The sequence below is a fragment of the Eutrema salsugineum genome, unplaced genomic scaffold (genome assembly GCF_000478725.1).
Source record: "Eutrema salsugineum unplaced genomic scaffold, Eutsalg1_0 scaffold_11, whole genome shotgun sequence".
NCBI lineage: Eukaryota > Viridiplantae > Streptophyta > Magnoliopsida > Brassicales > Brassicaceae > Eutrema > Eutrema salsugineum.
In genome coordinates, this window is record NW_006256901.1 from 2,655,808 (window position 1) to 2,679,211 (window position 23,404).

Consider the following 23,404-nt stretch of genomic DNA (forward strand, 5'->3'; position numbering starts at 1 on the left):
TAAAAATTAATCTGGATTAGAAAATAGAAAGTTTTATACCAAATTGTCCAATCCCAAACCGAATCAAACTCAAATTATATGAAGCCAAATGGAATTATTTTAGTTAATTGAACCAACTAATATAAAAATAATTTTAATTAAATTCATAAGAATTATATTTAAAAATATTAAACATAATATTACTTGAAATTAAATTCATTAATTTTTATTTTTTTATAGTATTTTTGTCCAAACCGAAACCATTCTTCTCTTTGTTGGCCCAAATCATATTCAAGAGGTCCATAGATAAATTTATAAAGTGGCCCATCAATTAATCGGTCTTTACTTTTTGTTTCCTTTTCCTATTTTTTTTTTTCTTTCTTATTTTTCTCCAACGAGGGGAGAAGAAGAAGCTCGTCGTCAGCGAATTTCTTTGGTGTTCTTCTCATAAAGATACAGCGGATTCCTCCTGAATTGTTTTAATTCACAGGTTGGCGTTCGTGATGCGATTTCATTTTGGATTTGATACCGTACTTTGAGTGTTTCAATTGTTTCATCGATTTTTGAATCGTCTTGGTTCGATTTGAAACCGAGGATGAGATTTTACTTGTTTTCACTACTCTTAGGTTTTCGGATATCAAATGGGTTTCTCGTACACAGAATCAGGAAACCCATGGAGATTTATAGTGATTTACAGTGTCGTGAATCTTCAATCTTTTAGGGTTTTGAATTGGTTAGCTTTATCTTTATCTGAATTTGCAATTAAGTTAGGAGATTTTTCCCTATCGAATCAAGTTTAGATCTTGGTTGCAGCTTAATGAGTGAATTCTGTTTATGCTTCTTCTCCCTCTTTGGTTTATAATTCTCAAATCTCAGTGCTGTGTTTGGATACAATTTCTAGCGGCACATTCAATTAATTGGTTTTTGAACAGTTTCTCAGGCCGTGAAATATGGATAGCGAGAGAAGAGTGCACCCGGACTGTATAAACGCTTCGAATCCTTATCACGAGTGTGTGGAGTATTGCTTTAAGAAAATTGCTGAAGCAAAGGCTATATTGGAGAAGCAAGGTACTAGTTTTTGTTCTCTTTTCTGTGGCTTAGCTGCTCTTGATGAATCTATTGTATGTGAGCATTTGTTTCCAGTAATTATGGTCTTTGCAGTAGCTCTCTGAGGTTTATTGTTTATTTGCTAGAGGTTATCCACTTAAAGAGTTGTGAGTAAAATTTGCACATAAAGTTGCTGGTAATGCTATTTGTGATTCACCCACTCTATGCAGGCACGAATATAGAGTTTCTATTCGTCATTGCGATGTCCTGTCTGATGAAATAATCGTGTAGTCTGGTAAGAAGCGAGTGTAAATTGTTATTCTGAGACTTATGTTCCTTTTTTCGTGTGCCAAAAGGATTAGCTGAAGCTGCCATCGGTGGGCATGGTTACCCTAATGCTAAAGGTCGTGAGCAGTCGCTTGATGCTAAAAGAATAGAGGAAGAGAGTTCTGAAGAAGAAGAAGAAGATGAAGAAGAGGATAACCAAGAACCTGAAGTAGACGTGAGCCAACTTACAGGGAGGAAGAAGAAACTGTTTGAGCTGAGACTTAAGATGGTAAGCCTCTTTGTACAGTCGTTATTAGTTTAACTCTTTAAAATTGTCTTTTAAGATCGTTGATTTGCCCCCGCTTTTTTGCAGAATCAAGCAAGAAAATACAATCAGACAGATGTCGGGACTGAGAAGAAGAAAATGGAAGCACCAACAGAGACGAAAGGCATCTCAAAACAGAAATGGTTGGAGGAGAGGAGGAAGAAAATCGGGAAACTTCTCGATGCTAACGGTTTAGATATGACAAAGGCTTACATGCTCGATACTCAAGAAGCAGCGGAAACAAAATACAAAAAATGGGAAAAGGAACCTACTCCTTCTGGTTGGGATGGTACGTATTACTCTCACTAAGTTTGATTTGTTTGTTTGTTTCTCATTGATTGTGAGGCTAATGAATTGTTTGTTTGTTTCTCATTGATTGTGAGGCTAATGCGTGAAATGTTGTATCTTTCTTTAGTCTTTAACCAGAAGACGTTGTACAACGCATATAAGAAGCGGACAAAGAACATTCAGGTTGATCTTGAGGAGTATAACAGAATGAGAGCAGCTGATCCAGAGTTTTACCGCGAGGCCTCAAGCTTGCAATACGGGAAGGTTTGTGATTTTGTCGTTATGGTCAATTGTATAGTCTTTAGCAGAGAGTCTCATATGTCTAAATCTTTTGCAGGCTCCGAAAATTTCAAAAGATAAGATAGATAAGATGGCGAAGGAGCTCCTTGACAGAGAGCAAAAGCGACAGGACTTTAGCAGGAGGAGGAAGTTCCGGGAAGAGAAGGATATCGATTCGATCAATGACAGAAACGAGCATTTCAACAAGAAAATTGAGCGTGCTTTTGGGAAATACACACTGGAGATTAAAAACAATCTGGAACGAGGAACTGCTTTACCAGACTAAGGCTCTGATTGGCCGGACTGTAGAGACTTTGATAGGTTTTACAGTCTACAGATTTTATTTACCCAAACTAGCTGTTTTGACTGTATTATTTTTTTAAGTCCTGAATGTAACTCAACTGTTTTTTTCCTTTGTTTTCCGGGATGCTTGGAAAGCATTTTCGGCTGTATGCTTTTTATCTTTAAAAACTTTTACTTAAAAAAATAACTATGACTTTCATAAATTAAAAGCCAGATTTTGTAGGCTTTTTAAAAACCGTCGAGATATGAGTAAAAAAGAGAAAAAATGGCTGTGAGAAAGAAAGAGAGAAAAGAAAAGAAGGGAAGAGAGAAGAGGATATTGTGATGTTTTTTTTTATGAGTAGTGAAAGGTCTAGAGTATTACCAAGTTTTAGAAAGGAAATTAAAATTAAAAGGATAAGGAATAAATAATATTTTAAACTTTTTTATGATATGAGTTTTATAATGGACATCTATATTAATTATTTGTAACACCTTTTTTGGATGTCCATTATAATGAAATAGTATTAAAATGCATAAGATATTAGACTTGTTAAAAACCTTACTTGAAAAAACTAATAGGAAAAACTTCATGTTCAAAATTGTGTTAGGTGTTAGTCAGCGGCCGAGATCTGCTTAGCACTTAAACAAAACATTATTGATTAATTGGGAATTAGTTTTAAATTGTTTAACATTCTATTTAATTAATATTAAAATTATCATATTTAGTAGTTATTATATATTTATAGCAGCACAATATATTTATGAAATTTTTGTAGTACATTGGTTAATATGTTGAGTCTCACTTTTGTGTGTTTATGTTTTTTCATTAAAACTAGCATTAAAGACAAAACAGTAAATTATAATATCATATTTTTCCATGCAAATTAGGTTTCTGCAAATCTGATCTATGGCCAGAATTCCATCAATTTTACTTCAGATTATCATGTGTTTTAGGAGAAACGATAGATTTAGCCTACAACTTCATATTTCGAGCCAAATATAACAAAACTTAGAGTTTTTTTTTTGATTTTTTTAATTCTTCGTCTGATTTTGGTGTAATTGCGGCGGAGCTCCACCGTCTAACATTTATCGGTGCCTAGACAGCCTCACGACCGAGAACATAGAAAAAAACCCATGTTTGAAATATCGCCCAAGTTGCCGACTAACTGGGCGCCTAGGCGGTTGGCGGAAGAGAGTTGATTTCATTTTGATCGGCGATGCTAAGTGGCAGAGCGATTAAAATCTGCCTGAACCGAGAAATAAGAGAATCAGCTATTTTTGGGACGTTTTGAATTCTAAATCTCATTTTTTATGAATTTATCATAATTTGGTAAAAAACACAAGAATAAGTAGTCAAAACTGAGAAAAAATATAAAAAATTGAGTTGACGGTACAATTTAGGGTTGCAAAAGTCGACAAGAAAGAAGACAAAGGTAAAACTGTCTTTTCCTTACTTATTAAAAAAGAATATGAAAAAACTATTTGGGTTTTTGAAGCCCAAATAACATATCAAAGACCACTAGACTAAACTGCATTATTGATTTTATTCGACATATTTAATATATATATACAGGTTTAAAACAATGAAAACACACCAAAACTAATTTCTGATTAATTTCTAATTAAGCTCTGATTTTTTTTGTTAGGCACTATACACCTTGACCTCGTGACTAGCGCCTAACGATATTTTAAACATGGGAAAAACTATAGTTAAGAGAAAAAATTACAACACGTTATTACTCTCCTTCATAAATATATCAACTGAAGTGTATGAGAAGATGGGATCCAATATGAAAAATTAGCTTTTACAAAATAGTAGTTAAAGACATCTTGATAAATAAGCTCATCATTATAACCATCATCAAAAATATCATTTACATCACAGTCATTCCAATAGTCAAAATTGTAATCATCCAATGCATAATCGTCATCATCACCAAATCTTTTTATCATCCTGACTCACCAATTTTCCTTCTCATCCTCATCCTGAACCTCATCTGATTCTTGCATCAGCCCTTCTGTTCCTCCTTCATAATATACCACATAACCATTTGGGACAATTTTATCATTCAAACTTTCTTTCATTGTCTGTACATCGTTAGATATGGCCACAGCAGCTTTCATCTCCTCTGCGTGTGCTATTAGTTTCTATCATAGATTACATCAGATCAATTTCATTGTCAGAGAGTCACTCTGCCAAACGTGAAGAAATGAGGTTGGAGTAACCTAAACGCACTGAACTTCCTCTTTCTCTTGCAAATTCAGCTTCTACACTTTCTTTTCATTGGATAATCACCATTCCACAACCCATTACCTCTCTGAATGTCGCAAATATATAATCATAGATTTCTGAGACTTATGGAGAGCATATAAAAAAATTATATTCTGAGTTTATCACAATCTTACATGGGTCATTACCCTCCCATTAAGTTTAGTTAGAGTATCATCAAACCAATAGGACATTTCAAATGAAACAGATCCCATGTCTAAATTATACTCGTTAGCAATACGATTTCTCAACTCCTTTGCTCTAGATAAATTTTTGCAATTTATCCACCTCCCTCGATGCGATATGTTAATCTTGAAATCTTAAACCCCAAAAGTACTATATTCTCCGACCTCCCATCAGAATGATGTTTATATCCACTTCCACTATGTGAATAACAACGCCAACTAATTCTCAGATGATCTAATATTGAAAATAATTTCAAATGTACATGTACGTAGTTAAGAACTAACCGTATCCATTATCATCCGAATCACATAACTTCCATTTCCCTTTTAGAAGAGCATTCGCTACATTCGTTGTTGGACCTAGTATTGCCCTTTTTCAGGAAAACTAAGGTTTCTTGAAAAGGTTTTAAATTTTTTAATTTGTGTCGTACGAAACCTTTATCCCAAATCAGTAATTCTATAAGAAAAATGCCAAAAAAAAAATCCTTAACTCACAACTTTTAACAAAAAAAAACGGCCAACTACTTCGTGGATAAAATAGATCTTCAACTTTCGTTGACTAATTAGTTTAATCTCTAATTTTGTTTTTGACCAAACCGTTTTAAATCTCTTATTAGTCAACAATTATAGTTGACTTACGATATGACCATAATGGCATAATAAATAAAAAGTTAGTTTTTTTTGTGAATAAAAATTTTGAAATTATTTTGGCAAACAAAAAGTTGGAGATATTTTTGGTAAAATCCAAAAGTTATTTTTTTGAAAATTTTGGATTAAAATAATAAAAATATAATGGATAATAAAATATTAAAAATTAAAAAAAAAATCGTGAGTTTTGAAAAGAAACTACTGATATGGAAAATGAAACCACAGTTTATTTGTCACCGTTTTATAAATCACCTAAAAAGAATTTTAACAGAATATAAAAAATGAAATTAGTGTTTTTTAAAATAAAATCAATTTCTGAGAAAGGTAACCAAATATTACTTTTTATTCATAATTATTTGAAAAATAATTACTAAGATTTGTATTATTTACTAACTTTTTTATTATATAATAAAAATGCTACTAAAATTTATGTTGGGAATAAATTCGATTTTTCTTACGTGGACGAACCACGTGTTTGCACGTGACGTCTCTAGTTTTTTTTTAAAGATATGGTCCCCTTAGTCAAATTAGGATTCATATTGGGGTTGCGGTCTAATATAACTTAAGCATATAGCATCGAGCTTCAAATCTATTTAGATTCGGGAGATCCGGCACGATAGGCCATCTGTTCCCGGATTCTTCGTATCTGAAAATGCAGGCTACGGTGTCAGAAATAAAAAGGTCGGAAACTGAATGGTCAAGACGAGGAGAAGTCACATTTCCTATGTCCTAGGCGTAAGCTTGGTAATCAGGAACGGTCAGGATATAAAGAAATGTGACCCGCATAAGTACCCTGGAGAATGGAGTAAGCCATTGAGACAATCCCAAGAGTTCGATCCCAGTATCGAGGGATCCAGGCAAGGTATGTATAATTTTACGAGCGGGAAACACTGTTCAAATTTCCCTCCATCCAACAATAGGAATATGCCTTAGTCTGATTTAATTGTTCATACCCTTACAAACCAAAGATATTGATATTTAATGCACTATTCTTACACGTGTCAGATGATAATGACCCTTCGCAAAAGTCAGAGGAAAAACAAAGGCCATATCATATCTGAACCGTCGACCCAACCTGTACACTGGGGATGAGAGAAACACGCTAAAGAGCGGTCTCACAGCAGGTGAACACGCCATGAAAGCTGGTGAGACCATCAGAGGTGTGATGCAAACAAAAGATTCTGATCCAATCAAGTCGGATCGTGGACCGACCTACCTGACTGATAACTTAGGTTTTCAAGGCCTAAAGAAAGGTTATCAATCCCCTTGTCAAAGTAGTATAAGGGGTGTCAATCCATATGTGTGGTAGTTATGCACTAGCTTATGTGATAAGCTCTTAAGTCAAGTGATCAAAGATGAGTTTTGGTGTGAACAAAGTAACAAGAAAGCATAAAACAAGAAACAAGCAAGCTATGATGAATGAACTAAACAAAGCAAGCAAGCTAAATAAGAATGTGGTGATTAAGCAAATGATAAAAGATAAACCTCTAGATGTGATCATTGATTACGGTGCTGTAGATATCAATTCATGATGCTAAGAACAAGAATGCAATGCAAGTTACTCTTTAGTCTAGACTTCAAAAGCAGATTAATTCATTCCCATGACAATAATTCCTTTGCTAATCACTTAATCAAGTCTAACAACCATTAGATATAATCAAGATATCAACAAGCATAATGCATCAAGCCTAATAAGTGACCAAACAATCTCTCAACCAAGAAGACTGAATCTTACACAGAAAGACATAGCAAGCAATCACATGATCTCAAACATTTCAACTTAGAACTCTAATCTAGACTAATCCTCTCATAAAGGCATTAATCTCTACACTAATCCACTTTCAAACCAAATTCCCATTTGTGAAATATGAATTAATGAGCATTAAATAACAGTTCTAATATGTCATTTATGAAATTAACAAACATTCCCATGTCATTAATGCATAAACCCTTAGTTAGCTTTCATTCAAGCAATTCATCAAACACCTTGTGGGTGGAGATTTGCCTAAGCTCTAGACCAGAGTGATGTGCAAAGATCTAGCATTAGGAACAGCTAACTAAGGAAATGAAATGAGAATTTAGTCCCTAAACATCATAAATCAAATATCTAAGCACCCTAATCTACACACCTAGAAGCTTAAAAGATAACTACTCACTAATCATGAAGAACACATCTAATCTTTTGCAAGAGATGATGTTAATCATGATTAGAAGCAGAAATGAGATGATGAGATGATAAGAAACAGCTTTGGAATGATCAAATCCCTTCAGATATCTCTTAATCAAAAACGTTTTTACACTAAAAAGGAAAAAAAACTAGAGAGAAAACTAAGTAGAAGATCAGATGTTTAGGGTTTTCTCCAAAAAGCTATATATACTAAGTGCTAATGGACCGGGTCAGCGGGGTATTGACCCGGCTCAGTTGGGTCTGGTGGCTGGTGTGCGACATGGTCAGGTGCTTCCCAAGTCGCAGGCCCAAGTCGCACAGCTATAGAAGCAGCCTTGTGCGCCATAAATCCCTCAGCCTCAGCCGCATGCCTATCTAGGTGTAAACAGCGAATGTTTGTGCTGCTCAGGCTTCCTTCTCTTCAACTCGCACAACCAGGACGCATTATGGAGATAATATGTGTGCGAGATGGTCACTTCCTTGCCAAAGTCGCATGCCCAAGTCGGTGTAATTTGCGAACACATGTGCTACATGGTTCCACTTCATGTCCAACTCGCAGGTCTATCTCGCACAGCATTGTGGACTTACTCAAATTTGATTCTGGAAGTCTCTAACTTTCTCAGAGTCTCCTTAGACTCATCTCTAAAGTCTCAACTTGTTTCCAGAGCGTTGAATATTCATGGGTGCGAGTTAATCAAGTCGCAGTACCGTATCGCACAGCCTAAGTTTTCTCGGACCACTTTGCATTGAGGGGATAGTAACTTCCAGGATATGGCTCCAAATGGCATGATTTCAAATGCATTGGAAAGACAACTCAAATATCTCTCACTTTGGTGAAGAAACCCTCAGCGCTTGGGAAGTAGAAGGTTCCCCGGAGGGCTCATCTTTGCAGTACATTGACACGGTCAGAAAGAGGCTTCTAGACATGTGTCCATTCCGAAAACGTTATCTTCTTGCTCATGGCTTCAAATTGAATAATCTCAAACGTTCTGGAAAGAGGACTCAAATATCTAAAATTTTGATGACGTAACTGTAGACTGAATCGGTCTGGAAGTTCATCGTCCTTCGCAATCTTCGGAGCTCATCGGGTCGGTCCAAAACGGTAGCGAGACAGGCGTGCATTCCGGTGAGCTTAACTCTCTACTCACGCCTCCAAATCCTATGATTCCACCTGGTATGGAAACATGATCCAATATTCTTAACATTTGATGAAGCACCCGACAGCTGAATCGGACCGGAAGGTTCCCCGAACAGGCCATCATTCAGGAGTATCGGATTGCTCCGGAATGGATGCGAGAGAGGTCTGTCTTCCGGTGACCGTATCTTTCAGTTCAGTACTCCAAATGCCCTGATTCAACCTGTCCTGGGTTCTTGACTCAATTATCTCCAATGTTTCTGAAGACCCTGTAAGATGAATCGGCCGGCAAGATCTTCTGGTGACGCGATTTCGGAAATGTATCTGCACCTGGAATTTTTGGCTGAGAGACTTGACCGCAGTACGTGTTTTTGGCCGAGAGAGCTACCTGCGGGAAGGATTTTGGCCGAGAATCTTCGGCCATCAGTACATCATTTTTCCGAGAAACCCAAAATTGCTCCTTTTCACCATTTTTGATAATTTCAACTCCATTTCTTCATCTGAATCACATCCTCCACTCCAAATAAATTCCAAAAGCACCTGTTTAACACTCCAAAACATGCAAAATTCTCTTGGACCTAATGCAATCTCCTAAGTCCTAAAACAATGCCTAAAGATCTAAAATGCATGCAAATGAGACATGATTTGGACTAGAATATGTACATTAAATGATGCAATTTATGAATATATCACTGACTCACGATCCGAGGATCGACCCGGTATACTAATCTAGGCCAAGTAAAATCGTATAAATACTTTGTTACTTCCAACAAGGAAGTTCACTCTTTTCGCTATCTTAAGGTTCATATTATTTCTATAGACACTTGTGACCTTTGAGCCTTAGCATCTTACGCTTTTCAGTCATAACTCCGACCATCTTTTCACTTCCTTTCCATGGTGGTTCCTAAACCGTGGAGCATTTTCACCCACAAACTCTTTTGTTTTTTCTCCTTTTACCTCAAAAACTTATCACCACTCAAAGGCCCGAGTCGATTCCATATTTTTCAGAAATGCTCGATCCACTTTCCTTCTCTTCTGATTTCTTTCCTCTCTCCGATTACACATTGTGTAGTTTTTTGTACTGTTTTCTGACTTGAGCGTCTAAGAGCCATTGGAAAACACACCACTGTTTTCTGACGTTCCCCCGCAAAGGACTAAAAATCTTCTAAACAGTTTATAACTATTTCCAAAAACATGAATTTATTTTCACAAATTTTAAAAATAATTATTAATCATATTCATATTATTTTTCATAATTGATTTTATTACCAAAGTATTTGATAGAAGGATCTGGATTGTTGCATGCTGGTTTGGTAAATATAGTTTGAGTATTATTGTCAGATTATTTGTTTTTATGTGAACATCTTAGTTTTCGAATGGTTTTGCTATGCATCTCATGTGATTTGAGTAATGGCTTAAATAGATGTAGAGAGATTTGCATGTGCAAAATTATTTTATATCATTTAACTAGGTGTGTTTTTAAAACAATAATTTGTTTGTTAATTAATTTAAGAGTTTTTCGTTAACCAAACTCTATCACCAAATGTAAAACTATCGATAGAATGATCACTAAATATATTAACAATGCGTAAAATTCTCTACAAGATCTGAAAACTATCATACAATATACAATGGTTTGTGTTTGGTACTAAACAATAACATAAGCTAAGTAAAACAGATCGTATAACATAACAAAGAATTTTAAAAACATTAAAAACGCAAATAAATATTTCTGTGTATAGCTTAATTTCTGAAGTTACGATAATCATACTCTCTAATTTTGATTGTTAAAAATAACATCACAAACCAATTTAAAAGAAAAAAAGCATTACAAAATGTCATAATACTTAACATGCGTTAGGATATATCTTTTGAAATATATCTTTGTAAACCACATTCATTGTCTTCTATTGCAGCTTTCCCTTTTCATCAGTTATCAAAATATGTAATCCTTTTCTCGATGTTACCCTAGACACAACAACATAAAACTAACCATGCGAAAAGACTTGTTTAGGTAAGAATAAACCAACTTTTTGTAAAGTTTGATCTTGGCTTTTATTTATTGTCATAACAAATATGATACCAATGAGAAACTGCCTATGACGCATTCTGAAAGGGAACCTTGCTTCTGGTGGAGAAACAAACATCCTAGGAATCAAAACTCTATTGCCAATTTTTTCACCGCTTAAATGGCTAGCCTCAATCACATGTTTAGTCAATTTGGTCACCAATAACCTCGTTCCATTACACAAACCGCATCTAGGATCAATATTTCTAAGTAGCATAATAGGAGCACCAATCTTCAACTTCAGACAATGACTCACTAACCCAAATACTCTAATACTATGAAGATATTCCTGAGTATAAACCATATCATTATTCTTACTTGTGTCTGATATCAATACTATCCGAACTTAGATACTCATGTTCGTCACCAGTATTAAAATTGTTGTTTAGTTTTAAGCAATATAGTCAGCACAAATTGAATTCACGAAGTGTATTAGCAATTACGTACCTGTGAACTTAGATAACCTAAATTAATTAATAACATCCACGTCTTGGTTCTTGGGACTCAATAGAGATATCTCCTGACAAAATGTTGGATCTCTTGTGGTAGCATATGATGTGCCATAAATTTCAGTAACAATATTTTCTAGTGGATTTCCTTCACCGGTTATCAATAAATCTGATAGAATATCAATCTCAACTTCTCCTGTATTTGGTTCATTTATCTTCCCATTACCGATAACCATAATCTATTTAGCGAAATCTGCCATCTCTTGGTTCTCAACACCACCAGACCCACGAAGAAACCTCATGTTTGTTGTTAGTTCCATCACCTTTCATTCTAATCATAAAGAAGATGAATTCAGACTTGCCATTATTGTTTCTATCTTATTACCACCTGGTATGACAGGTAAATTTTTTCTAAAATCCCCACATGAGTTTTGCATTGTATTGTACAACAAATCCATTGTCTAATTCCACATTTTTTCTTACCACAGCTCTTTGATCTTCATTATGCTTGTAAACAGGAAAACCAGCATCATCAATTTTGGTAATCTCACTAAAAGGCTTCAGATAGTACTTAGTGCATCTCCCCTTATTCATACAAATGTTTCTTGGGTTAGACGTATCACATGGACCATGAATCATCAGATCACTAACAATTTCATACAAATGTGGTTTCAATTCTTTGTCAAGAATTTCAGTTCATACAAATTTATCAATGCCATCACCAGTGGACGGCTTGGAATCATGATGCAAGAAAACTACCATATGAGCATGGGGTAACCCTCGTTTTTGAAATTCAATCGTATACATCATTGTTGAAAACAGGGTAAAAAGTTACTACAAATTTAAAAACCAGATTATAATGTTCTTTTTCTAAAAGGAGAGTTCATTGCAAATTGCTGCCTGAATTCAGCTTACCCAATACTTTATCATTTGTTAGATATTGCACAAGGTTATCGAGCTTCATCTTGAAAACTCTGCAACAATATTTGGTCTATCCTCTATCTTTAGATCATATTTTTCAAACACCGGGTGATTTCAGGCCACTTAGGATTGCAAGTAATAATGATTAAAAAATCAGGATAACCGAAGTACTTGCATATCACCATTACATTAAGATAATGTTTCATTATAGTTTGTATTACATGTAAATGATGGAGGTATCACAACCTTCCTTCCTTGATTTGCTAGATTTTCTTTTTCTCTTTCAACAGCACTTTCTATTTTCTCGTTATTATCGCACTTTAGCTTATCTTGATTATACCAAATATATCGAAGTCTATTTGACTTGATCATGGTATACACATCGACAAGGAACTGTTGGAACAATCTGCCGGACATCAAAATGACTGGAGATTCATCGTATCTTTCTTGAATACAAAAAAGCAAAAAACTCGCGCATTGTCACAGTTTTTCGTTTCCCACCAGTTGTATCAACGAATCCAATAACATTACCGAGTCTGAACCCATCTTCACCATATGGAAATAATAGCGGGTATTGCAAGGGCAAATATGCTGGATGCAATTCGCTTATTCTCTGCAACTGTCATGTCTGACTCTCAATAACAATATCTTGTTTTTCGGTAGCCATACTACTAAAGCGGCTACATCAGTTTCTGTTGGTAAATTATGAGTTCTTCTGTCAGTGGTATGCCTAGCAGCAAGTACCAATTTGTAACCTTTTGCATTATTGTTGCCGACTAATTTATCTCGAGCTGTACAGAACACTTTAACATGTTGGTTGTGATCATCTAGCATCTTTTTAAGAGTGTCGACAATTTCAGCTCTTAATTCTAAACCTATTTGCCTACAGAAGTAAGCAAAAGAAAAGAATATTTTAATATAAATATAGAAAATACGAAATAATTTCAATAATATATGCGAGAGAACTAAGAGTTTCAAAAAATTAATATTCCCATACGCCTTCATTCTGTTAGTGGTCTCATTGACAGTATCATGTATATAGAGCTGGAAGAAGGATGGTTGTTTGTCAGGTCCTGGCAGGATATCACCTATCAAGTGATAATTCTCACCACAGAGTTGAAACACATACGGACCAGCACCATATTATTAACAGCATTGTTAACCTTGTCTTCAAGAGAAGTAAATGAAAACATCATATTATAGGCTCTGATATACTCTCAAAAATCTGTTCTTGTATCACCCCGATTATACATCAATGCTAACAATGTATTTGGAGGCATTGTAAGAAGAGGTAGATCAAATTTTCTTTTGTGACAACACATTGTAAAAATTGGTTTTGGACATTCTGACCTTTTATTTATTCGCTCTCCAAACCAAATACAAGCGTGACAATAATCGCACATGAACAAATGATCACCATCATTATAGTAATCTGTTTGCCATAAAAAATTAATAATAGTAATAGAGACAAAATATAAGAAATGTTGATTGTTATTATCAGTTTCAATCAATCCTGGAAGTTTCATAGAATCTGTCATGACTAGTTTCACTGGACCTCTTTTCTTTCATGGAGCTGGAATTAATTGATTTCTAGAGTTGCATAAATCATCGTTACCACCCTCCTCATCGCTATCAGAATCAGTCGCCACAAAACATACAAAATCATCCACGTTTGGAGAGTTGACCAACTTGTCTATGATAAGGAATGACGATAGGAGAATATCAGAACAATGTCACATATTGGATAAGCAAAGTAATTATATAAACCATCAATGTTTCCTACTCTTTTTCAAATCATGATTTGAATTAAGTATTGTCATCCTTTGTTGTCTTGCAAGTCTAGCACAGGCTGTTCTCTCTAAAGATTTGATATCTATATATTCATGATATATCGAGCGGTGCACCTTCTTAACAGGTGCATAAGCTTCATTCTTGGTTGTAAAGGCTGAATTAAATAGCACCGAAGAACAAAACATTAGTAACCAATTCTATGATAAATCAGTAATCAAGTCAAGAAGCAAATTAGTTATTACTACCAAAATAACAGAAAATTGGAATACATGAAAGACGATACAAAGCTGGCAAAAAAAACAAAGACCGAACCACAAAAGAAAAAAATAAATAAATACGAGGGCGTGGAGTGAGCCTTGGATCCCCGACGCTAGGGCCTGTCCACCTAGAGCAACCCCCAGATAGGACCCAAGACTGTTAGTTTACTCCTTTCCGTCAAGATACGAAGCAATGGGATGAACCTCTTCTAAGAGAATTTTTCCAACCTGAGGATGTCTCTCTTATCCTTGGGTTGAGACCTAGTAGGAACCGCACCCTTGATGGATTCGGGTGGAATCATACTAAATCAGGAATATACACGGTTAAATCCGGATATGATCTGATTAGAAAAGCAAACTTTGAACAAAATTTGGATGTCGTGAGAGAACCGAGTATCACAGCCCTTCAAAGCTATGTTTGGAAAGTACGGACACCTAGAAAAATGAAGCATTTAATGTGACAAGCTTTATCAGGATGTATTGCTACTTGCCAAGACCTAAACTATAGGCACATGGGAACGGATAAGTGTTGTCCCCGCAGTGGGAATCATGAAGAATCTATCAACCATCTTTTGTTTTTATGTCCCCCGGCTTTACAAGTCTTGGCGTTATCGGGCTTTCCGTCCCTTCTGGGTCTCTTCCCGAGTACCTCTATTTACCAAAATATGAGCTTTCTCTTTTGGAAAACAAAAGAGTTAGGCATGACAGATCCTCAAAAGGATATCTATCCTTGGATCTTGTGGTATATTTAGAAAGCGAGGAACGACAAAATCTTCAATGGGAAAGAAATTTTCCCGGTAGATACTTTGATCCACGCCAAGGTTGAAGCAGAAAGTTGGATGATTGCAAACTAACCGGAAGAAGAAGAAGACGGATCAGACGAGACTCCGGTCACTCCTTTGCTCCTGAGTCCTTTACCCAGAGGTTCCCGATTTGTCATGTTGATGCATCCTGGATAGGCATCGGCATGGTTAGTGGATTCGGATGGAGCCTGAAGGAGGAAAGAGGTGGCGAGACTTTTGGCCTTCAGGGCTGTCATAGAAGCCTATCGGCCCTTCATGCCGAATTGGAGAGCCTTTTATGGGCTATGTCTTGCGTGAAAGATATACAAATTTTATCTGTACACTTTCAAACCGATTGCTCGGATCTGATAAGCATGTCTGAATCGCCATTGGATTGGCTATCATTTTTATCAGAGTTGGAAGCCTTCCGCAACCTTCGGGAAAGCTTTTTGGATTTCACTCTCACCCATATCCTCAGAAGTTCAAATGTCCGAGCGGATAATCTTGCAAAAAGAGCTCGAGCAAGATGCTGTATTTTCTCCCAAATCATTCATACCGAGCCAGTTGAAGACGGTTTTCAGACCATTTATTTAACGGGCCAAATGTAATGTAATAGTTGGGTTGTAGAAAAAAAAAGAAAAAAATAAGAGACAGCTTCAAAAGAACAAATATACTTTGAGATCTCATCTATGTAAAAAATTAAGCATAAACCAAAGATCAATATCTAAAACATAGTAATCAAAGATAATATGTAAAAATTGATATATATATAATAAGGAAACGCTAGAGTTTAGATTATTGAATCGCTCAAGTTTAAATTAATGTTCTTCGATTTTATGTATAATACGATTTCAATTTTTAAGTTAATCTTTTCCGTTTTATATTATCTATGATTTTTTTTATTTTTAATATTTTTTAAAATTTACATATGATACAATTTCGATCTTTAATTTAATATTTTTTGTTTATTATTATATATAATTTTCGATTTTCATTTTTTATTAAATCAAATTTAAATTTTTATTAAATTATTAAATTCAATTTAAATTTCGATTTTTAATGTTTAATTTAAATATATGGTTTTCGATTTATAATATTTTTATTATTTTTTTCGATTTTTAATGTTTTTTATTAAATATAATTTAAAATTTAGATTTTAGAATTTTTTTTATTAAGTTAATTTTAAGTTAAATATATGAATTTTCGATTTTTAATATTTTTTATTAAATTTAATTTAAGTAATTTTAGGTAGAAGTAAAAAGTAATTAATCACTTTGAAATTAAATGACAAATTTTTAACTCAAAATTTTACTTTACTTTTATTATATATATGATTATAACTAATGCAAATCACAACATAAAAATAAATGATGTAATACAGTGTACGTAGTGCGCACCTTTGTTTTTCGTTTGATGGGTTCTTACTTAATATAGCAATGGGAAACCAAAAAGGTAAGGTTTTCTTCGTTATGAATCTTTTAGGGGTGATTTGCATCAATATTATGTTTGGAGGAGCTAATTAGGCGAATGACATCGAAAAGGAGTCAATTCAGTGTGTAGCAGAAGTCAACCAAAAAGTGGGTGGAAAAGACACTATGTCCCTTGCTCCCATAAAGAAGACATTGCTTTTTTTGTGTCAGATAGGGACCACACGATGATAGTTAAGCGCGGACGCTACCTGGTTTTGGCGACACTACCAACGTTAACTTTAGTAACTTTTTGCCCATCCCTTATGCTATTTGTCGTGTAGTTAATTGTACGGATAGGTTAAGTGGAGGGGACCCTTGGGATCTCAAATAAATAGCCAACAAGAAACTTCCATAAACCGCCGCTAGTAAACAATTGTCTTAGGGCTTGTCTACTTCTTGGTTTACGAAGGTATGTCTACTTCTGTGGAAAAAATCCGACTACGAACCATTTTGTAGTTGGCTATTTACTAACCTCTTCACCCTTGTTTGTGTAGATGGCAGGAAGACAGATGGTGTTGTTGGTGAAAGGGAAATGGTTCGAACAGAGCAACGGAGTGTGGACTTTCCTTACAGACCGCACTGGAAATACTAAAACGGTGTTCCTAAGCGCGCGGATGAAATTTTGTGAAGTGGTAAAGCTCGTTAAGGAGAAAATGGGTATCAAGGAAGATGTCGGCGTAACACTTACTTTCCAGTGGCCCTCATACATGCTGATGGACGACGGCCACGACGCGCCACCGGTGCTGATGTCGTCAGATGACGAAGTGGCTCTTTTTGTGGAAATGAGGTCGGAAATCGACCAGCTGAACCTGTGCGTCACCACAGATGACAATACAGACGAGATTGTGAGTGTACCTGGAAAAAATGAAAGAGCTTTGGTTGTCCACGGCATGACGGAGGAGGACGACGCGGACGGTGTGGGTAAGAAGTCTACAAATAGCTGTCTATGGCATAGTCCATTACGTGTTATACACAAATATGTCTAACACGATATGTAGTTAACTATAATATCGATGGTTTCCTTGTATGACATAGTTAACTATTTACCCATATATGCACGCCATAAACATTAAATTTAACTTCAGGATGGTAGGACGTCTACAAATAGCTGACTATGGCATAGTCCACTACATGTTATACATAAATATGTCTAATACGATATGTAGTTAACTATTTACCCATATATACAGAAAGTGAGATTATATTCACAAAAACAGCATTGGGTAGTCGTATTTTAAGTAGTTGTCTATTGTTTGCCTTCTCATGGTAGTTGTCTATTGGTGCAGTCCCGTCTGATGAAGAAGAGTGTGAGAGGCTGGAAGAGTTAGCTGTCATCTCTTTGGCCGGAGAGGAGCCGGACTTTGAGAAGGGTGAAAATTTCGTCGGAGAGGGTAACCAAGATAATGTGGATGATGCTGGTGAGGAGGTACCCCTCGAGGATAACAGTGACGCTGAAATAGCTCGTACCAAAGGAAAGGCTAAAGTGCCGGATTGTGGACCTGGTTATGTGCCTGGTAGTGGAGCCTATGAAAAGGGAGAGTGTAGCCGCAATTCAAGCAGGTACAGTTGCGCAGACAAAACTATTAATGGTGTTTTCTCTGAGACAGATGAGGTACCAGCAATGTTTGGAAGGGATGCTCCGCCGGTTGTGGATGAGGTTTCTGAGGATGGTATGTATATATATATATATGTAACTACCTTCATAGCTGTTTACCATTGATGGTAAGTATATATATATATATGTAACTACCTTCAATTAAATCGATTATCAGGGATAGACGGTGCATTGAGAGAAATGCGATACGAAGGGGATGGTATTTTTGTTGGCAGAATCTTCAGAAACAAGGTGGAGTGTAAAATTAAGTTGGCTATTCACGCCATAAACAGAAATTTTCACTTCAGGACCCCACGGTCAACACCCAACTACATGGAGTTTCTTTGCATCAATGAGACATGTCCGTGGCGGGTATACGCTTCCTTCATGGATGCGAGTGGGAACTTCCAAATTAAGAAGGCCAAACTGAAGCACACATGCCCAATTGAAGACCGTCAGAAATATCACAAACAGGCGACAACACAAGTGATTGGTGAGCTCATCCAGACAAGATTTGTCGTAATAGCAAACTCCCTAAGAGAAAACCGAATTGGCTGACCACCGAAGAGACACCAAACCTCTTTCTTCTTCTTTGTAACCAGCTGCCTTGACAAAATGAAGTGAAGGAATCTAACCGATGATGCAATCTTGTTGCCTGCTTCGATGAGATTACCAAATTGGGAGAAAGACAGCTTCTCCATATGGTCTTCTTCCAAAGCTAAACTTATCGTGTCAAGATAAGATAGCTGGAAGTAGGTGTTGACCTTCTTATTTTCCGGTTCGTTGCCTAATGCAAACAGTCTTTCCGGGAATCGGCTCATCGCTTAACTGGTGGACACTGAAACGTAAATGACTATAAATCATCAATTACCATAAGAAAAATATATCTGTATATGTAAGTACACAACTATTAGTAATCAGTTACTAGGTGACTTAATCGACTACTATAATCGAGTAAACGAATTAGTGTATGGCATGGACTACAATGTTTTAGTGCTGATTAATTGGGCAAACAAGAAGAAGCGCGTGTTATATAGTAATTCTGTGATAATGAACGAGAATTTTCCAATACGAACAAACAGAACATATAAATTCCATACTTTGCCCAGAAAAAAGTAGATTTATTTTCATGAATCTATAGGAGAGCGAAACAAAACTACAAAGCAAACAACATAGATCTAACATTCGAGCATAGGCGACAACAATTAAGCCTCTAATTACGATTAGTAGACAACACAGATATACGACTACTAGGGTAATTATATACTAATAGACCATAAGCTAGAAAATGATTTCTTCAAAAATCTAATAATAACTGGTGCGAACGACGGCGGCGGCGATGCAGGATCTACAGAAACCGAAACCATAGTAAAATGCGAAATATAAAGATACCAGAAGGAGATATCGTGGGAGGGTGAGATACGTCGGCTGGGTACTCGTGAATCGGTGCGGCGGATGGCGGTTCCGAGTGGAGGAAATAGCGAAGATGCCCGGAAACTTTTTAGGGTAAAGCCAGGCGTCTGGGAATATGAAAGAGAACAGGGGAGAGAAAGGAAATGACAGTTGCAAAATAAATTCGTGGTCTGAGTGAAGAAAAAGTGATAAATGGGAGACGTGAAGTTATGAAGGGTAATAAAGGAAGTTTTTTTTGCGGTTTTTTTTTAGAATTAAAAAAAAAACGGTTAACACTTGGAGAAGCAGTTGTTCTCGGAATTAAAGGTGATTTAGAAATATTAATTAATAATTATTATTCCGAATACTGGTTTATCACATAGACGATTACATTAAGTAGTTTTTGAAAAAACCCACAAAGTTTTGGGTTAAAGTAGTCAAACTACTAGTAGTTAACTACATAAAGGATGCAGAACTACAAACATAATAAGACCTGATTTAAAACCTATGGGTCTAAAGAAAATATCGCGAAATGGTACTGAACATACAGGTAGCAGTGCTCACAACACATTAGCTCATGCTTCATACGGCAGATGGGGAAATCAACTAAAATGTGGGGCAAAGATGTATGAGCATCAGGCACCACCATCTTCTTGATCAAATCCATGACTTGCTCACCAATAACGATCATGTGTTCCATTCTACTTCTCCAACCGACTATACGGTCTAACATTTCCAAACCCCTAGGGTAGTGACCAACTGCGGTGACACTGATAGCCAACATTAAGGTCGCTGCGTCAACTCCACCTTTAGACGTCTGGTTTAAACATCTCAGACAACCTTCGATATCATCGGCACCGGTTATTCTGCTCATGCCGTGGATATAGAGTGCAGTTGGATTACCTGATGAAATTGCTGACTCAAACAATCTTGGCTAGCTCTGAATTAAATTGGGCCGTCCCACGAAAGCTGAGAGTTTGAGTACCCTCATCACAGATGGTTCTTTGAATGTTTGGTTCAGGAACTTACACGAACAAGCAAAGGAACAAGCGTCTTCGGCGGATACCGAACCAATTTTTTGGAAGATGACAACGACTGCATCCCGAATCAGCTGGAGCGCATGATTTGACCAAGGCTTCAGATCGGGCTTTCCTAGTGTCAACAAATCCCTTCAAAACATAGCAGACACATAGTTAACTACGGAGATTACAAACTATATTGTTTACGTAACTAACTACTCAGGTGAAAAGAAATAGCAGACTATATATTTCATGTAGTTAACTATAATGAAGTGGACTACTTGTTATACATAGATCGTTGATAGACAATCTCAGTAGACGAGATCTACGAAACGTATATCCAAACCGGATTGCGGCTAAAGAAGACAAGGGAGGTGGAATGAAATTTCATCCATTTCATAATGAGCAAAACGATTTCTACGGACTAACTATAGGACATTTATCGGCGAACATATTAAATCTATATCTACAAATTAAATAGACAAAACGCGCGTTCAGAACAACCCCAACATCATTTACGACCACCTTCGCCCATCACCAAACGGAAAAACCCAGAAAAAAATAGTAAACTTACCTTTCAGGATTGGCCGAGAAAACAGGCTCCGGAGGTGTGGAAGTGTTGTCGGCCATTTTCGGATATGGAGGTTCGCCGGTAAAAACTGAAGAGGCTCGGCGATAAAACTGAAGAAGGTCGCCGATAAAGCTAAAGAGGCTCGCCGTACAACAATGTTAGAATTCGTCGGAAAATCGGATATGAGAACAATTTTGATGGGGCAGATGTATTTTGAAATTCAAAATGAATTTCAATGACCAAAGCATAGCTATGAAGGAGTGGAAAAACAGATTTAAAATAAAGTAAAAGCTAGATGAAAGAGAAAGTTGTCAGATAAAAAGAAAAGTGTAAAGACGTCTACGTTATAAGACATATGGCGTGTTAGAGTGCAATGTAGCTGAGGGGGTATTGGGTACTTTCCACATCCTGAGAAAATTAGTTTCCACGCATGCAAATAGCTCTTGTCTTTTAGCTATGACACCAAATTTCCCATCTTTTAGTCAACAATTCAGTGATCAAATCGTTTTCATGTGGTATTTAATCTTTTTTTTATAAATACTTTTTTGTAAGTTTGTTAAATAAAATTCACAGAATTTAAAAAAAAGGCGAAGTTGACATGCATGTTTTTTTAGCAAATGCAAACTCACAGTTGTGTTGGGAATCAATCCAAAGTCCCACATCCGAAGTTTAGACCAATATGGTCTAGTATATAAGTAATGTCCAACTTCAATTAGTATGAGGCCTTTTGGGAAAGAGTCCAAAAACAAATCCGTGCGGGCTTTGTCAGTTAAGGCCCAAAGCGGACAATATCATATTAATTAGGGAAGTTGGACATGGGCTTAGAAAAGCCCAATAAATGGTATCAGAGCCAGGTTAAGGAAAAGTGGACTTGGAGAAGTTGGATTGGACTGAATATTCGGTGTGGGAGAAAAACCCTTAAAGTGACATTGCGATTAAGAAGTACAAGATGGTACTAAGTATCGCTGTAAGTTGAAGATCATAGAGTCTTTGGCTTGAGGGGGAGATTGTTGGGAATCAATCCAAAGTCTCACATCCGAAGTTTAGACTAATATGGTCTAGTATATAAGTAATGTCCAACTTCAATTAGTATGAGGCCTTTTGGGAAAGAGTCCAAAAACAAATCCGTGCGGGCTTTGTCAGTTAAGGCCCAAAGCAAACAATATTATATTAATTAGGGAAGTTGGACATGGACTTAGAAAAACCCAATAAATTGCACGTCAAAGCCTACATGTAATCATGAAATGGCATATGTACGAGGGAAATGAACATATAAATTAACTTTAAAATTTTCTTTTCATTTTTTTTGTAAATTTTATCTAAGGTAAATTTTTAACCAGAGTGGGATAATGATATACATCAAAGTATTCACCCTCTTTATCACGGATACTAGCTAGGACCACAAGTTTTTAACAATGATAATTACAGTTGCACAACTTCTTGCATCTTCATCTCTGTGTTATTTTTTCATTTTTTTTCATGTTTTTTTGGAAGGTGAAAATTTTAAACAGAGTGGAATCTATGACATCATCATCATCGTCCGTCTCTATCAATTTTACACTTTATTTTCAGTGTTATTTGAGTCTATTTATGCATTTCATCACTCATTATTTTAATTCACATAATCGCATTCTCTCTTCAAAAACGAAAAAATGTCAAACCGTGATATCACGTGGCAGACAGTGATATATTTTTGGGTTTTATTTTTTTTTGGAAAATTGACCATCCTAAGCTTAACCTATAAAAAAAGTATACAAATAAGCCAACGTTACAAAATAATCTCAAGGAAAAAGTGCAATTTTTTTTTCACTTTGATAGAAATCCTCAAGGTAATTGCATTTTGAAACCAATTTTAATTTGTGTGATACATAGGTAGGTACCTATACTCTTATTCAAAAATCATGAATGGAAACTAGCAAATTTATTACTATCACTGTCCAACTTATTTTATGTATGATGATATGATGACGTGGCAGATGGATAAGTGCTTTGGAAATTTGATCCAATTTTTTTCTTCCTTGCCCGATTCAACTTTCTTGTATTATATCTCTCTAAAACAAGATCTTCATAGCACAATAAACCAGTGTGCTTACATTAATATTATTATCAAAATGGAGTATACAAGAAAGTTGCATGATACCACTGTTGTTTTTTTGTTTGTTCCTATATTTATACCCTCACTGGTAAAATAAGAAGAATTAATATAAATTTAGAAAA

The 23,404-nt window shown here is 35.9% G+C and overlaps 1 protein-coding gene across 1 annotated transcript; it reads left to right on the forward strand.

Annotated features, from left to right (window-relative positions):
- Positions 1–335: 335 nt before the first annotated feature.
- LOC18026016 (pre-mRNA-splicing factor syf2) lies at positions 336–2,687 on the forward strand. The gene is made up of 6 exons (XM_006409321.2): positions 336–469; positions 912–1,047; positions 1,383–1,582; positions 1,667–1,907; positions 2,034–2,170; positions 2,244–2,687. The coding sequence occupies exons 2-6, from the start codon at positions 930–932 to the stop codon at positions 2,469–2,471; spliced, it is 924 nt and encodes a 307-aa protein (XP_006409384.1). The 5' UTR covers positions 336–469; positions 912–929; the 3' UTR covers positions 2,472–2,687.
- Positions 2,688–23,404: the final 20,717 nt, after the last annotated feature.